The 17,385-nt window shown below is 58.7% G+C and overlaps 1 protein-coding gene across 5 annotated transcripts in view; it reads right to left on the bottom strand.

The window, feature by feature from the left end:
- Positions 1-6,537: 6,537 nt before the first annotated feature.
- Positions 6,538-17,385, bottom strand: part of LOC144721393 (FYVE, RhoGEF and PH domain-containing protein 2-like) — a 53,938-nt gene continuing 43,090 nt past the window's right edge. For 4 of the 5 annotated variants that reach the window (XM_078598984.1, XM_078598986.1, XM_078598988.1 and 1 more), the window contains exons 8-18: positions 16,823-16,961; positions 16,079-16,137; positions 15,535-15,684; positions 14,812-14,904; positions 13,038-13,117; positions 12,512-12,542; positions 11,578-11,667; positions 10,972-11,115; positions 10,422-10,568; positions 9,466-9,615; positions 6,538-9,040 (exon numbers count right to left, since the gene is read on the bottom strand). In XM_078598984.1, coding sequence (XP_078455110.1) covers positions 8,768-9,040; positions 9,466-9,615; positions 10,422-10,568; positions 10,972-11,115; positions 11,578-11,667; positions 12,512-12,542; positions 13,038-13,117; positions 14,812-14,904; positions 15,535-15,684; positions 16,079-16,137; positions 16,823-16,961 — 1,356 coding nt within the window. In that variant the 3' untranslated portion in view covers positions 6,538-8,767. The remainder of the gene's footprint in view (positions 9,041-9,465; positions 9,616-10,421; positions 10,569-10,971; positions 11,116-11,577; positions 11,668-12,511; positions 12,543-13,037; positions 13,118-14,811; positions 14,905-15,534; positions 15,685-16,078; positions 16,138-16,822; positions 16,962-17,385) is intronic. The other variant, XM_078598987.1, reaches the window with a different exon arrangement.

The following is a 17,385-nucleotide window of genomic DNA, read 5'->3' as shown; positions in this document are numbered from 1 at the left end:
AGGGGGGGGGCAGGGCCAGGGGGTGAAGGCAGGCACAGCGTGATTGCCCTTGGTGTCGTGGTGGTTGTATGTAAATACCGAGTGTGTGTGGCACGCGCACGGAATCTGCCACGTGTTTGGAAGATATCCGACACTCACCGGGAGGTGTTCATACTGGGGCGGTATTTAGACTTGGGGGGTATTTACACCTGAGGGGGGGATTTACACTCTGTGAGAACCCTGCAGGTGCTTGAGAAGGGGAGCTACGCTAACACAAACTTGGGGGGGGGGGGGGGGGGGGTAGGCACCTGAGTATAGTGCGGTAGTTCTGGGTGTCCGAGACACGTGTTGGCACGTGCTAGACACGTGTTGTGTGGGGTATGGGGCAGGTACCCTGGGAGGCGTAGGAGTAGTCACCCAGGCACGTGTTGCAGTGTCTCCGCTAGGACATGGAGGAGGGGGGGGGGTCCTGGGTTACCCTGGCAGACGGGCGGGGGGTCGCTCCACGTGGGGGTCCCATCCCGCAGGGAGCACGTGATGCGCGCCCCCCCCCGCGAGGCGGTGCCCCGCGCGGCACGTGAACAGCAGCACCGCTCCCGGGGCCAGGGCCCCCCCCGCCGCGCCGACCCCCACCAGCGACTCGTTCCGCGACTCCAGGGAGAGCCAGCCCCCCAAGGGGGGCGCCACCTCGGGGCACGAGACCCCCTCGCCTGGGGTGGAACGCCCAGACCGGGGGGGGGCAGTAGGGGTGGGGGGGGGGTCCGGAACGACATGGGATAGAGTCAAGGGGTGAGGGGGCCCGTGTGGTTGTAGAGATGTGATCGATAAGGGGGTCCCGGACCCCCCTCCCGCCTCCCTATGCATCCCTGTTTGTTGTTGTTGTGGTTTAAGAGTCAAGGCGGCGAAGTAGACGCCATCATCGTCATCATCATCATCGTGTTTACCATCACCACCAGCAACATCACCACCAACAATATCACCATCACCACCACCAACAATATCACCACCACCACCATCCTCCTCCTCGGCCGCTATCAATGTCGGCCACAGCTTAAGTGGCACAAGCGCCCCCCGCTGTGACCTGAGCTCTCCTTGCCCCCCCCCAATCCGCTTAGCTGGGGGGGGGGGGGTGGGGGGGAGTGGTGGCACACAGTGTCCGCTGCCCTCCAGATGACCATGGCGAGAAGGCCCCCGCTAACTCTGCGCCAGGGCTTGGTGTCACACTCGAGATCTCACCGCGTCGCTGGCGGAGACTGCGGTAGGTGGAAGTAGCCTCAAGTCCATCGCGAGAGCCATACTGGATGTGGTGTGCCGCCAGCCGCGCTATTCCACTGTCGGCCTTGAACTGCACTCATAAGCTCGCGACGCCACGCATCACGAGTCTATATACGGAACGGAACTGATGGACTTCTCCAAAAATCTGGCTATCGCCTGATGAAGCTGGTTGTAATTACTGGCGAAACGTCGAACTCGGATTGTAAATGTTGTGGCTTGGCTCTCCAAACACACCAGTGTGCTGTACTAGTAACGAATTGGCATGGTCTGTTTACGTGACAACCCTTACTAGTTGGCTGTGTCGGGTGGTGGCGGGTTTAACGACACATTTATATATTGACGCGATCTAACCCAAACAAAAACTCTTATAAATAAACACACATAGTCCCCACCACAATCACCAACTCACTCACCAACCTACTTACTCACCAACCTACTCACTCACCAACTCACTCACGAACTCACTAACTCCCCAACCCACTCACTCAAAACACATTCACTAACTCACCAAACTACCTCACTCACCAACCCACTCACTCACTCACCAACCCACTCACTCACTCACCAACCTGCCGACTCACTAACTCACTCACCAACCTACTTACTCGCCAACCTTCCCGCCCATCCACCCATTCACCAATCTTACAGTACGTCCTCACCAACTCACCGACCTGCTCGCCCAGCCTGGACAGTCCCCCCTTGGCGTCTGTGCCACGTACCTATCGTGAAGAGCGCGGGCGGCACGGGGTCCGTGGGAAGGTGTCCCCTCTCACGCCCCGGGGGCGCCGGGGGGGGGCCCAAGGGTCCGAGAGAACCGAGGGGACCCTGGGTCCCACTTCCGGCCGCGTCGACCCCCTGCGAACCCAGCATCGCGAGCAGACAGGGGAGAAGCAAAGGGCGCGTGGCCAGCATCGGTCCTGTGGGTCGGTGGCGAGGGGGGAGGCGCAGCGATGGACGGGGGAAGTGGGCAGCGAGAGACGGGGCAGTGGGCAGCGAGAGACGGGGCAGTGGGCAGCGAGAGACGGGGCAGTGGGCAGCGAGAGACGGGGCAGTGGGCAGCGAGAGACGGGGCAGTGGGCAGCGAGCACAGATCGAGCAGGTGGCGAGTGCAGCACCGAGCGGAGTCGCCCCGCGACCACGCGCGTGATAGCGCAGCAGCTGAAGAGGCCTCGCACTGTGGACACGCGGCTGTCTACGCCGGGCTGTGTTCACGGATCTCTTCTACCGCGTCCACGAGTGGCGGGTGAGAGCTCCTGAGCGCAGATGCTGCACCCCCCCACCCACCCCCTCCCTGCTACCCCCAAGCAGGCGTCCAGGACGCGGGGGAAGACGCGAGTCACGGGTGGGGAGATTGGTCAATCGACTCCGGCAAATCCTCCATCCTACTCATCTCCCCCCACGTCCCTCCATTCTACTCGCCACCCTCCTCCCCTTTCTCCCCCCCCCGCCACCCTGTCCCTGCCCCCCCGCCACCCTGCCCCCCCCGCCACCCTGCCCCCCCCGCCACCCTGCCCCCCCCCCGCCACCCTGCCCCCCCCCCGCCACCCTGCCCCCCCCCCGCCACCCTGCCCCCCCCCCCGCCACCCTGCCCCCCCCCCCGCCACCCTGCCCCCCCCCCCCGCCACCCTGCCCCCCCCCCCGCCACCCTGCCCCCCCCCCGCCACCCTGCCCCCCCCCCGCCACCCTGCCCCCCCCCCCCCGCCACCCTGCCCCCCCCCCTCCGCCACCCTGCCCCCCCCGCCACCCTGCCCCCCCCGCTACCCTGCCCCCCCCCCGCCACCCTGCCCCTGCAAGCCAAGTTGACCCTCCGGAGCGACTCAGGCTCACGGAGGCTGCGGCTCGCTCGGTGTGGGGGGCAGGGTGGCGGGGGGGGCAGGGTGCGAGGCAGCTGTTGCTGCGAGGGCTATGGGGTCGGGGGTAAGAGATTGGGGGAAGAGTCGGAGGTGCTGATTAGAGTTAGAGACGAGATTAGGGGCAGCTGGAGGTAAGGGGATATGTTTAGGGGTAGAGGTAGGATTTAGGGTCAATGGTCCATGTCCCCCGTATCCCTCCCCCTAACCCCAGCGATTCGATTAGAATACATATTCGATTACAATATACATTTAAAGTACCGTCTCGTTTGTATTGCTTCGCCTTTTCAATTCCTTCCCAGAGAAGGGTACCCATGGAGTTCGCATCTGGCCTTAATCCAGCAGTGGATTAGAAAAGGATTGTAAATTATTGATATCCGTTTCCTATATATTTATGTTAAAATATATGATAGCAATACAATAAAATATGGAAAAAATATGTATTATATATTTCTGTGTATTCCAATGGTATCAGTTCAAAGTGAAAAGTTGATTCCTCAAAAAAATCACGCGGAACTTTAAGGTATCAAATGTTTCCCGATAAACCCGAAGACGCCTTCACAGCCGAAACTTCGGTTGATAAAAAAGAAGCAATTAATGACCCACACGCGCCCACGTTCTCAAGTACGTATCGGTCAATAATCGACAGGGTTGTTAAACGACAACCGAGGGCCGTGTTCACAAGCCGCCACCGCTTCCCCAGCTGTGACACCTGCAGCAGCAGCGTCGTCATGAGACGCGCCGCGTTGCTTTCAACTGCCGCGCCGGGAGATAGGAGATCGGAGTCGGGCCGGCGGCTACCGCGGTGACCTCGTGACCCATCGACAGAGCCGCTGGTTAGACACCACGGCACGGCCGAGGAGGGGAGAGAGAGGTTCGCTTCAGCACGGCACACTCACCTGCGACCAGCGAGCTTCCGCGGATTTCGAATTCCGAAAGTCGCCAGCAACAGTCGCGTGGCTGGCTCTGTCGGACGCGACTTGTGGCAACCGCGACTCAGGACCAGAACCCGCTCTGCGCTGCGAGCCAGGAGTCAATAATTAACCCCGACCATTAAAACCAAATTCCACAACCGTTGGCCCTAAACCCCAATCCTTAAACTTAACCAGATTCCCAAACCCCTAACTATACACCCTAAGCCCAAACTTAAACCCTAAACTTAAACCCTAAACTCAAATCTTAAATCCGAACCCTTCACCACCATAATCCTTAACCCCCCGGCTCTTAACTCTAAATCAAGAAGAACGTGTTTCAAAACACAAACGCCGGACTGGTTTCGCCTTTCCGTGGCTCATCAGCAGCACCAGGTTCGCTCAACGACAAGACCGCTCGTGTAGCAGGCCTTGTTATATTGCGAGAAACCTCCCCCCTCTCCGTGGCCACAAACAACAACAACAAAGATCCCACGTCCCGCCTTGAACAGACTGTGGGCGCAAGGGCTGGTCGCGAGCAGCGCCTATGAAGGCTGCCGGCACTGCGGCACACGAGGGGGGCTGGGTGGCCAGCACCACGCCCGGCCGCATTTGTCTCCCGAGTGGCGATGTTTACACACTGCCACCAGGTACTCATTTGAGGTCGAGTAGACCGAGGGGAGGTCCAGGGCCGGTTCAAATAATCGTCACCGGGGTTGGCTGTGAGCGGAAATTGAACTCTGGTCCTAGATTTGAAGCTTTCGTGACTGCAAGGATTCATACTCTTAGGTTGTTTCGGTAAAGTCACGTAGGTAAAACATTTAAATTAATAAAAGTAAAATAAAATAAAAATCACGACGTTTCGGAGGCAAGACGGAAGCTTGTGTTGCCTCCGAAACGTCGTGATTTTTATTTTATTTTACTTTTATTAATTTTAATGTTTTACCTACGTGACTTTACCGAAACAACCTAAGAGTATGAACTCTGGTCGCCAGGTTTGGAGCGCAGCGCGCTAACCGCTACACTACCGCTATGTAGACACAGACACTACACACACACTACACACACGCCACACTACACACACACCACACACTACACACACACACACTACACACGACACACACACCATACACACACACACCAGCACCACGGAGCGAGACAGGGAGGCCACCACAGTGGTGGGTGGGGAGCGTGGGGCCCGGCCCGATGTTCAAGGTGAGCGGGGCGATACTCTTCAAGTCTGCCGATGATTACAGGGTCGTGGTATCTCTGTCACCGAGACTCCTGCGTGCACGCGCTGCCACAGAACAATGGCGCTATTCACTAGGGGGTGCAAGGGTTCATTCCCCACCCGCCCCCTGCGATTCGACGAATTATCCGCGACTCAAGTAGTCGCGACTCAATTCAAGAACGCGGTGCAATCGGTTTGTCGCGGGAATCTATTGCATACAAAATGTTGCCATCATTGTCGTCAGCCATGGTCAATCCACCGCTGGATGAAGGAATCATACTCAGGGGGGGGGACTTTTCGCCAGGGTCAAGGCGCGAATACAGGTGGAGGAGTCACCACTTACAAGGCACTGGGGTCTACACAAGCACACGGCCTCGTGGTAAAACACGCGAACATGCTTCGATCGGCCTCTGTGGAGGAGGCTCGTGAAGGACGCTGCTGCTATTGGGCAGTTGGAGGCAGTCGTCTTCCAGCAACAACGGAGGGCGGAGGAGCGACGCTCACAACAATGAGCGGAACGACGAGCAGAGCGCTGAGCGGCAAAAAACGCAGCAAGTTGGCACAGTAGGTGGCACAGGTGGTGCATCGGCCAGTCATCTCAGTCGGTTGACCCGTGGCACCTGCTGGCTCTGTCCCGTGACCTCCTGCCAGCAGGCGTTCGACATTTCACGTAGCCTTAAAGTGCACTTAGCCTGGTAAAGGTGCCGTGGTGAACGTCACCACCAATTGGTGGCCAATGGCGGTTGTTGTTGTTTGCACAGACGTGATGACGCGCCTTTTAATCGGTGTCCATTTGACGCGTTCAGGCGTCTTGGACACCTCCTGGATGGACGCCAGCCAGGGTGATGAGGGCACCCTCCGCCGTTCAGCCATCCTCTCCCAAGTCATCTCCAACGCTCCATCTCGCGATCCGGTGATCTCACGATCCGGCGCCTGCGCACCGCGATCCGACTTCACCGCTCCATCTCCTCGCGGGCGCTTTCCACAGTCCCGGGTGCCGCGAGCTTGCCGCTTGTTGCAGGGATTCGCGGTTCGGATCCGGACGGCCGGCCTGGTTAATGCTGTGGTGGGTGGGTCTATGGATCTTCGTATGTTTCAGACCGTCTACATCGCAGTGGATATAAAAAATAAAAATCGAAATCCCTGCCACGTTAATTTCTGCACCTCCAAGATGCTTACCCTATACTCCTTCATTCTGACCAAGAGTCCCACCCAACACAACAACCTCCTCGCGATTACATCTACACGTTCCTGCCACGTTCCAAACAGACATGACCATCGCCACCACCACTCAAGTTGCGACAAGTGGCGTCTTTATTCCATTCAACGAACGTTTGTTTACATCTCATATCCCCGTTTTTTTAAAAATGATCCCGGACCCTGCACGAACACATGCACGCACCGGACCGAGCGCGAACATCGACAAAGCGCGGAGGACGGACGGACAGACGGACGGACGCGGTCCGGGGTGGATCCGGAGTCGCGATGATCCACCCCGGGCTTTGGTAAAAATCGAAGACTATCGCGAGCGGGGGCGGCTGTGAAATTCCCCCCCCCCCCCCCCCCCCGTGGAACTAAGGCGAGAGCGAAGAGGCCAATCAGAGATTAGCACTAACAAAGCTGACCAATCAGAGATAAGTGCGTTCATGACTAGCCAATCAGAGATTAACCAAAACCACGACAGACTGGACTTAGCGCTAACAAAACTGGCCAATCATAGATTAGCGACAGCCATATTGGCTCTCACCACAATAGCCAATCAGAGCATAGCTTTAGCCACAATAGCCAATCAGAGCGTGGCTATAGCCACAATAGCCAATCAGAGCGTGGCTATAGCCACAATAGCCAATCAGAGCGTGGCTATAGCCACAATAGCCAATCGGATCATAACTTTAGCCACAATAGCCAATCAGAGCGTGGCTATAGCCACAATAGTCAATCAGAGCGTGGCTATAGCCACAATAGCCAATCAGAGCGTGGCTTTAGCCACAGTAGCCAATCAGAGCGTGGTTTTAGCCACAATAGCCAATCAGAGCGTGGCTTTAACCACAATAGCCAATCAGAGCGTGGCTTTAGCCACAATAGCCAATCAGAGCGTGGCTTTAGCCACAGTAGCCAATCAGAGCGTGGCTTTAGCCACAGTAGCCAATCAGAGCGTGGCTTTAGACGCAATAGCCAATCAGAGCGTGGCTATAGCCGCAATAGCCAATCAGAGCGTGGCTTTAGCCGCAATAGCCAATCAGAGCGTGGCTTTAGCCGCAATAGCCAATCAGAGCGTGGCTATAGCCGCAATAGCCAATCAGAGCGTGGCTTTAGCCGCAATAGCCAATCAGAGCGTGGCTATAGCTGCACGACGTGATCAGATCATTGCTCTGAGCCAATCAGATCATTTCTCTGAGTACACGAGCCCGAGACAAGCGCCAGCCAAGGCCACGCTAGCCAATCATAGGCGAGTGCTAACCCGCGGCACACTGGCCAATTAGATGCAAGCCCTCTCCACTTGCTACGCGGGGGAGTTCACAGCGCCCAGCCACATGCAGAGGAAACGCGAGTTCCTGGCTTCAAATCCCGACAACAAAAACACACACACACATAACGCACACACAATGCACACACACATATTGCACAGGCTTCTCACCAGCACTACCCATACTCTACACAAACACTAACCCTACCCATAATCCTAACACTACCCATACACTAACACCACCCTTACCCTATGCATAAAACTACGACTCTCCATACACTACCACACACACAGTACCCATACATTGACTATCCCTGACTCTGATGCGGACTCACCGCCGCTCTGCCCGCCGAGGCACCCGGCCGGCCCCGTCATCGCGAGGGGAGGTGGATTTGCATTCGCAGGACATTCCTTCAATACCCCAGCATCCTGACGCATCTTACACCTCACCGCAACGATCCCGGCGCCCTGTTGTAGTTTGATCGATCGTCGTCGTCGTCTTCGTCGTCAACATCTGTGTCAATACTGAGGCACGTGTTTCCATGCCCAGTAGGGGCCGTTTGGCAACGCTCCATTGCTCCGCCGGTCCTAATCCGGCGGTTGACATTCCGCGTTCCTATGGCAGGACCGAGTAGACCCCCCCCCCCCACGCGACACGGGACGATCGCCGCGATCTTCCCTTTGAGCAGCGCAGCTCGGCAGATGGTGGGTCGCGACCGTCGTGACCAAGCTCACGTCGACTCGGACGCTATGACAGCTGTGCAATGACTTTGTCGGTACATCATCGGTGTCATCGGCATCATCGGCATCAATGGCACCATCAGTAACCATCCATACCATTGGCATCATCCGTACCATTACCATTGGCACTATCAGTACCATCAGCACCAACAATGTGATCAGTACCATCATCGCCATCAGCAGCAACAATACCACGGTGACGTCACCACAGCGCTTGTCCCAGGCTAGGTGCACTTCGAGTCCACGTGAAGAAGCGTCGAATGTACCATCGACGGCATCATCATCATCGTCGCCATCGTCGCCATCGTCGCCATCAGTCGGCACCATCGGGTCCCGCCTCCGGCCCGTCGCTGTCGTCGTCGTCCGAGAAGCTGTCATCCTCATCGACGCCCGGCACCTGGCCCAGCGCCGCCTGCTCCAGCGCGCGTCTCCACGAGAGGAGCTGCTCGTCCGTGTCGGCCGCGAGGCCCAGGCGGCGCTGCGACTGCGCCAGGACGAGCGCCCGCCGGCCGTCCACGCCGTCGCCCGCCGCCGGCGACCGCACCTCGTAGCCCGGCAGCGGCAGCGTCTTGAGCGCCCTCACGTCCTGCGGGCGCACGCGCACATGGTCAACCACCTCGCCTGGTGTGCAGGAGGACGCCGGCCGCACGTTTGGAGTTTGCGTCTCTCTCCCCGTGGTCGCCTGGAGTTTTCTTTGGGGCCTTCTGGTTTTTCCCCTCCACATTTAAAATCAACGCGCCTTGAAGAGAATGTGGCCACGATACATTCTCACACGGTGACGAGCCACTTCTCGTTGGGCTGTCATTTGAGAGAGCCAGGTCGCTTCTGAAAAAGAGCTACATAGCTCAGTGGACCTTACCTGGTGAAATAAACATAGATCAGTTTAGACGGTGTACTACGTTGGGAGGCAGCGGATTGGAGGCAGTGGTTAGCTGCGGGGGGTGGTGGGGGCAGTGGGTGGCGGCAGTTAGCAGAGGGGGGGCAGCGGTTAGCGGAGGGGGGCGCTGGCACCTGCGGAGCGGCGTAGACGTAGAGCACGAGCGGGTCGCTGCGCGGGATGACGCACCACACGCGCGCCCAGCTCTGCCGCCCCCCACACTCCAGGAAGTGCAGCGAGCCGCAGATGATGCTCTCCCGTGTCGCCTCCTCGGCACTCTGCTTCTACCGGTGTGGTGGGTGGGACGGGAGGGGAGGGGCGTGACTGAAATGTTTCCCAATCTGATGAAGCAATCAGAATCGTGTGTTTTACCCTTCCTGGCAATAAAAGAGTCGTTAAGATGTTCAAACACCAAACAGAAACCTTTTTTGCGAGGCATCAAGTCGGCATTAACCACACGTACTTGTGGCAAAACATGCAAACAGACATGCCTGATAACATTCGCATTCTCTTTGAGTCTGATTGGCCTACACCAGAGACAGCCATGGCCTCGTCTCACCAGTGTGAGACCAGAGCACACGAAGCCGGACGGTGGTGGCTACGCTCCACGTGGCTGCCAACGCTGTGGAGGAGGCAGCCAGCAGTGGGGAGGAGCTGTACCCCGGCTCACCAGGAGGAGGCGATACAGCAAGTGGACGAATATCCATCTGTTTCCATCTGTACGGAGGTGGAGTGTTGCACCCCATCCGCATGCTCCGGTTTCCTCCCACTCAACTAACTGTCCGAACGTATCTTAAAATAAAAACCCAATGCAGCAGCGGCGGCAGGAGCAGCAGCAGCAGCAGGACCCTCCTGAAAACAGTCCTAGCACTCGGTGTGGGCTCTCCTGGCTGAATAAGGAACGTGCACGAGAGTCGCCAAAAACTACTAAAAGTCACGTGCAGCAACGAAGCCAAAAGCAATCGGCGCAAAAACAAACAAACCGCATCACACGAGGAATCTAACGCATCGCAAACACAACGGCACAGCAGTCCGGGGCGGCGGGCGCACAAGCGAAGGGTGCGGCGTGACATGTGGGAGGCAGCCGCACCTGCAGGATGTTGCGGTTCTTGATGGCCGCCGTGCTGGTGCGCGCCTCCTCCGTGAGCTGCGCGTAGCAGGCCAGGCACACGCGCTGCAACTTGCGCGGCTCGTACGCCAGCAGCACGCGGTAGTCCGAGCACTTAAAGCACACCACCTGCGGGGCGAGCACACCGCACGCGGCGCCACCGACGATCAGCACGGTCGGCTGCGTACCTTGCGAAACAACTTTGCGCACGTTGACTACCTCGCCTGGTCTACGGGAGGTCGCGGGTTCGATCCCGACCCTGACGCCTGCTGTATACTTGGAGTTTGCGGCGTCTCTCTCCCCGTGGTCGCGTGGATTTTTCTCCGGGTCCTCCGGGGTTTCCCCTCCACATTTAAAATCAACATCACGTGTTTTAGAGTATTTGGCTGCAATAAATGTACACACAATGATAAGCTACTTCGTTGAGCTGTCATTTGTGACCAGTTCGTCTCTGAAATTGAGCTATACAGCCTTACCTGGTAAAATAAAAATACATACACCACGTGGGGGGGGGGGGGGGGGCACGCCGCACCTTCCCGCAGGCGCGGCAGTGGTGGCGCCTGCGCGTGATCGCCGTGAACGGATCCTGGCAGGTCATGCACAGCGTGACGTTGACGTCGCGCACCCACATGGGGGCACGCTGGCCCAGCTCCAGCCCCTGGGTCGCGGGGGGGCTCTGAGGGGGGAGGGGAGGTCAAGCAAAGACACTTAGTGACACATAGAGACAGTCTTACGGAAAGACAGACTTCCATAGAGACCCAAATAATTCCACAGAGACCCATAGACTTGCACGACGACCCACAGACTTAGAGACCAATAGACTTACGCAAAGACGCGGCCGAGTGATTTGCGGTGTCATTTTTCTGATTTGGCAAATCTGCACCGCGACGCGGGTACACAGTGGCCGAGTGCTCGTTTCAATTGACGTCACGGGACCTTTAACGTCCACCGCAAAGCAGACGGCGAGCACGAATTTACCACACCAACACGGCATTAACCAGGGCAGCCTGCCGGAGCCTAACCGCCAAATCTCTGCAACGAGCGCCGAAGGCGCGACCGCTGGGCAACGTCGGAGACATTCGCAGCAAAAAGAAACGCGCAGCATCAGACGTCATCGCTGCGCTCGTCGCTGGCTCACCGACACGCTGGGGCCCTCGACCACGTCCTTCTTGTGGACCATGAAGGTCTCCTCCTTCTCGCGGAATGTCTTTATCACCTCGTTAATGGCCTGGAAGTGTGGCACCAGGTTGCACCGTCAGGGTCGGACCGACCGAACGCGAGCCCCGAACCCAGGGTCCGTCTACGGCTCGTGCGTGCGTGTGTGCGTGCGTGTGCGTGCGTTAGTGACACTAGGTGGCATTAGAGTGGTATTTGTAGTTGAGACATCGCACGTTTCTGGGAGGCTCAACCATGACACGTGGTGGTGCTGAGCTGGAAGCCCCACCCACTTTCACTTAGCCACGCCCTGCTCAACCATTAACTCCGCCAACACAGCGAGCGGATTGCCCGTTCTCACATTGGCCCCGCCCACTACTCGGGTAACCCCGCCCACTGCCTGGGTAGCCCCGCCCGCTGCCTGGGTAGCCCCGCCCACCGCCCAGGTAGCCCTGCTCATCGCCCGCATCATGAGTTGAGCACGAATCCAGAAGCTTTTGAACCAGAGACAAAAACCCGATCGTCGCCAACGCTCCGGAGGGGACACCGGGACAGAACTTTCTGAAACTGCCGCGAGTGGCCCGGCCGAACCGAGTTCGATTCCAGCTCACGGCCAACACCGGTGACAATTACCTGAACCGGTCCTGGGCCTCTTAGAGGGCGACTCAGCCTCAAACGAGTACCTGATGCAGCGTGTAAACATCGCCACTGGGGAGACAACGGCAGCCGGCCGTGGTGCTGGCCACCCACCCCCTCGTGTGCCGTGACAGCCTTGATAGGTGCTACTCGCTAACAGCACTTGCCCCAACAGTCTGTTATGGCTACACGGGGATCTTTGTGAGGAGTGACACTCAGTATCTGAGTGTGACACAGTGCAGTCTACGAGAGTGTACTTTGCCCGAGCTGTCTGCTCTCACCTTCATCCACTCCTGCTTCTCTTTCTCCGTCCTTGCATCCAAAGGGAGCAGAGGGGGAAGAAGGGAGGGAGGGGGAAGGAGGAAGGGAGGTGGAAGAGAGAGGGAGGAACACCGGGTCACTGTGAGTGCGAGTGTTCCACCGTTTAACTCCGTGACTTCAATCCCACCGTTAAAACTCTGGTTCCTCCTCCCTCCTCCTCCTCCGCGTGGCTCGAGGAGGAGGGGGAGGAGCAGGTGTGAACTCCGCACACCAAGAGTGAAAGGCAACACCTGGAGAGGTGACGGGCGGCAATGGGAAGGAGGGGCGAGCAAAGCATTTGTAGCAGAGCAAACTTGCCGGCCAAATGCACTCCCTGAAGCCAGCCCTCGCTCGTGAGCCACGAGGAGCAGGCCCAGCCCTTACCAGCCAGAGAGGCAGCTGTCACCGACCCGAACCAACCAGCCAACCACACACTCGCAGTGGCAACTCTTTAACTTAACCTACTGGCCTGAACCCATCTCCACGACCCCAGCCCCCCGTCATTACCGAGCCTGGAAGTCAATGGTCCTCTGGACTCCGCAGACCTGGAACGTGGGGACCTGGTCGTGTTGGTTCACGTCCTTCACCTGCAGGGCCACGACATCATCACCATCAGTAGCATGATCATCATCAGCACGAGTTTCACCTTAAGCAGCAGCAGCAGTAGCAGCAGTAGCAGCAGCAGTAGCAGCAGCAGCAGAAGCAGCAGATTCGTCATCAGCATGACCATCAGCAGGAAAAGCAGCATTGACAACAACAGGAGGAATATCGCACGCATCCACAGAAACATCAGCATCACCATCCACAGCAACATCAGCATCACCATCCACAGCAACATCAGCATCACCATCCACAAAAACATCAGCATCACCATCCACAGCAACATCAGCATCACCATCACCAACATCAGCATCACCATCCACAGAAACATCAGCATCACCAGCAGCTGGTCAGTGCAATTTGGCGAAAGAAAGGGAGGGGGAGCACGTCGGGGGGTGGGGGCGCTTTCGGACGTCGCTCGTCGCTTCTGTGAGCCGTGAACGAGAATCGAGCTCTGCCCGCGGAGTTGGGGAGCTGGGGAGCTGGGGAGTTGGGGAGCTGTGGAGCTGGGGAGCTGGGGAGTTGGGGAGCTGTGGAGCTGGGGAGCTGTGGAGCTGGGGAGTTGGGGAGCTGTGGAGCTGTGGAGCTGGGGAGCTGGGGAGTTGGGGAGCTGGGGAGCTGGGGAGCTGTGGAGCTGGGGAGCTGGGGAGTTGGGGAGCTGGGGAGCTGGGGAGCTGTGGAGCTGGGGAGCTGGGGAGTTGGGGAGCTGGGGAGTTGGGGAGCTGGGGAGCTGGGGAGCTGGGGAGTTGGGGAGCTGTGGAGCTGTGGAGCTGTGGAGCTGTGGAGCTGGGGAGTTGGGGAGCTGTGGAGCTGTGGAGCTGTGGAGCTGGGGAGCTGGGGAGTTGGGGAGCTGTGGAGCTGTGGAGCTGTGGAGCTGGGGAGTTGGGGAGCTGTGGAGCTGGGGAGTTGGGGAGCTGGGGAGCTGTGGAGCTGGGGAGTTGGGGAGCTGGGGAGCTGGGGAGCTGTGGAGTTGGGGAGCTGGGGAGTTGGGGAGCTGTGGAGCTGGGGAGTTGGGGAGTTGGGGAGCTGGGGAGTTGGGGAACTGGGGAGTTGGGGAGCTGGGGAGTTGGGGAGTTGGGGAGTTGGGGAACTGGGGAGTTGGAGAGCTGGGGAGTTGGGGAGTTGGGGAGCTGGGGAGTTGGGGAGCTGGGGAGTTGGGGAGCTGGGGAGTTGGGGAGTTGGGGAGTTGGGGAGCTGGGGAGTTGGGGAGCTGGGGAGCTGGGAAGTTGGGGAGTTGGGGAGTTGGGGAGCTGGGGAGTTGGGGAGCTGGGGAGTTGGGGAGTTGGGGAGTTGGGGAGCTGGGGAGCTGGGGAGCTGGGAAGTTGGGGAGTTGGGGAGCTGGGGAGTTGGGGAGCTGGGGAGTTGGGGAGTTGGGGAGTTGGGGAGCTGGGGAGTTGGGGAGCTGGGGAGCTGGGAAGTTGGGGAGTTGGGGAGTTGGGGAGTTGGGGAGCTGGGGAGCTGGGGAGCTGGGGAGTTGGGGAGTTGGGGAGCTGGGGAGCTGGGGAGTTGGGGAGTTGGGGAGTTGGGGAGCTGGGGAGTTGGGGAGCTGGGGAGTTGGGGAGCTGGGGAGCTGGGGAGTTGGGGAGCTGGGCAGTTGGGGAGTTGGGGAGCTGGGGAGTTGGGGAGTTGGGGGGCTTGGGAGTTGGTCTGTGGGGACACCGTGGTCGCTCTGTGTCCTCACCTCGAGGTCTCTGACGTTGATCCGCGTCCTCAAGCTGTAGCGCTGGCCCATGGACCACAACTTGGGCACGCAGTGCAGCAGCATGGTGTTAAACTACGCCAGGCCGGGAGGGGGGGGGGGGGGGCAAAGTGTCAGGGTGGTGTGAGAGTGCAGGGTGCAGCAGGCAGCATTGGTGCCTACGACGTACTACTGATGAGTCCTACTAAGGATGAAACCAATGCATAGTTTGTGTACCTCAGTTTGTAGAGACCCATAGACTTAGAGTCCCATAGACTTAGAGTCCCATAGACTTAGAGACCCATAGACATAGAGACCCATAGATTTGCATAGAGGCTCACAGACATCTCGAGAGTGACTGCCACTGTCCGGCAGTCACAGTCACTCAAATGTATTTTGACGGTGACCTAAGACCACAATGTGCAGTTCTGGAGGAACTGCTGGTGGTTTTTTGCGTAATGCGCAAGGCTGAGCGCTGTTGACGCGTTTTTGGGGGTTGTTTGAAACCCACCGCTGGGCACGTGACAGCCCTCATCCCCAGCCGTGTCGCGATTGCGCCATCGCGTTCATGCCGATCATGAAGTTTGCTCCTGATTGTGCTGCTGATGATGGCAACGATGGTGCTGCCAATGCCGATGAGTCTACTGCCGATGCTGATGATGATGTTCTTGATGAGTCTGTTGCCGGTGATGATGATGACCCTGCTGCTGCTGTTGTTGGCCTCACCAGGAAGAGGTAGCGCTCCTGCGGGACACCGATGCGCACGGAGCGCTTGAGGATGATTCCCTCCTTGAGCAGCTCCGTGTCGGGGCACACAATGTCCGTCACCTCCCCGCCCAGCATCTCGTGGACGCGCAGTAGCGCCTGCATGTGCTCCTGGGGGGGGGGGGGGGGTGGCAACACGCGGCAGACACGGTGAGACGAGTGGGGACACGGGGGGGGGGGGGGGACACACACACACCGAGACACACAGGTACAACGCACAGGGAGTCACGTGGGACACGTGGGGACACGCGTGTAACACATGGCGGACAGCTCGCGGGGACACGCAGAGAGGATGGGTGGGATACATACAGGGACACACACGGGCTAAGCACGCAGAGACACGTGGGGACACGGGGAGGGACACACGGCACATCTCATGAGGACACGCGAGGACACACAGGTACATGTGGGTACGTGTGGAGACACGCTGTGGGGCGAGTGATGTGTTTGCGGCGGCGAGTGTGAGAGAGGAGAGAGAGGGGAGAGAGATAAGAGCGGGGCTCACGTTTCGCCTGATGGCGCTGTTGGAATGCGTGGCGGCCGTGGCGATGAGATCCAGCGATTCTGCACACGGAGCAAAACACACACGGCGCAGGACACACGCACGCGCGCACGCACACACACACGGTTTTGGAACAGAACACGTGTCATGTAGAACAAAAGAGATGGAACAGAACGCACTCCATGTTAGACACACACGCATCACACACAGCTCTCAAATGAGCACACACCGCGCAGAACACAGAGATCAGAACAAAACACGCGCATCTCTCTGACATGAAGAGGCTCGTGGAATGAAACGTCAGACATCGTGCCGAACAACAAGCGCGGTACGACCCGAGAACACACCAGCGAGATACGCAGCAGCACAACCGTGAACACGCACGGCACGGAGCACAACTTGCGCCAGCATAGAGCACACAGATCAGAACGGAACATGTCGTTTGGAACAGAACAACCACCGTTCGGAACAAACTTTAGGTATTTAATTTGACCGATTTACAAGACGTAAACGTTATGTTCCTAATATCGGACTGAATATTTCCCGGGTCGCTGGTGTAGACTGGGGCATGCGACGGGGTGACTCTGAGCAGCTTTGCCCAAGGCAAGGGGTGGCAAGGGGTGGCAAGGGGTGGCAAGGGGTGGCAAGGGGTGGCAAGGGGTGGCAAGGGGTGGCAAGGGGTGGCAAGGGGTGGCAAGGGGTGGCAAGGGGTGGCACACGGAACGCGGCGTGTGCCAGGCGCCTCACTCTCGGCGTCGGGGCGGTCGGGCGCGCCGGGTGCCAGCCGCTTGAGGTAGTCCTGCAGCAGCAGCTGGTAGCGTGGGATGCGCTGCACGGGGCCCAGCATGTGGTTCTGCAGCGTCAGGTTCATGCACTCCGCCTGCCGCTGGGGTAGGGACCCCGGGATGGAGAGGGGAGCGGGGGCGCGGGGAAGGAGGAGGGGGTCCCCAGTGGGTCCCGAATAAGATGAGGGAAGAGGGGAGGGAAGAGGGGAGGGGGGCAGAGGAGAGATGAGTCCGTGGGGGTCCGATGTGACAGGAGATAGGGTGGTATTAAGGATTGCACGTGCGAGTGTGTGTGCGAGTGTTCTTTATGTGCACGCGCATCATGGGGAGCGGTAGTGTAGTGGATAACACTGCGCTACGAACCCGGCGGACCGAGTTTGATTCCCGCTTCGTTGCGGCAAATACCAGTTGTGAATATTTGAACTGGTCCTGGGCCTCCAGTGCCTGGTGTGGTGTGTAAACATCATCAAGGGGAGACAAAGGCGGCCTGGCGTGGTGCTGGCCACCCACCCCCTCGTGTGTCGT

The sequence above is a fragment of the Lampetra planeri genome, chromosome 11 (genome assembly GCF_965212315.1).
Source record: "Lampetra planeri chromosome 11, kcLamPlan1.2.h2, whole genome shotgun sequence".
Taxonomy (NCBI): domain Eukaryota; kingdom Metazoa; phylum Chordata; class Hyperoartia; order Petromyzontiformes; family Petromyzontidae; genus Lampetra; species Lampetra planeri.
The sequence above is the reverse complement of the archived record's forward strand: the minus strand, read 5'-3'. Positions and strand labels throughout refer to the sequence as shown.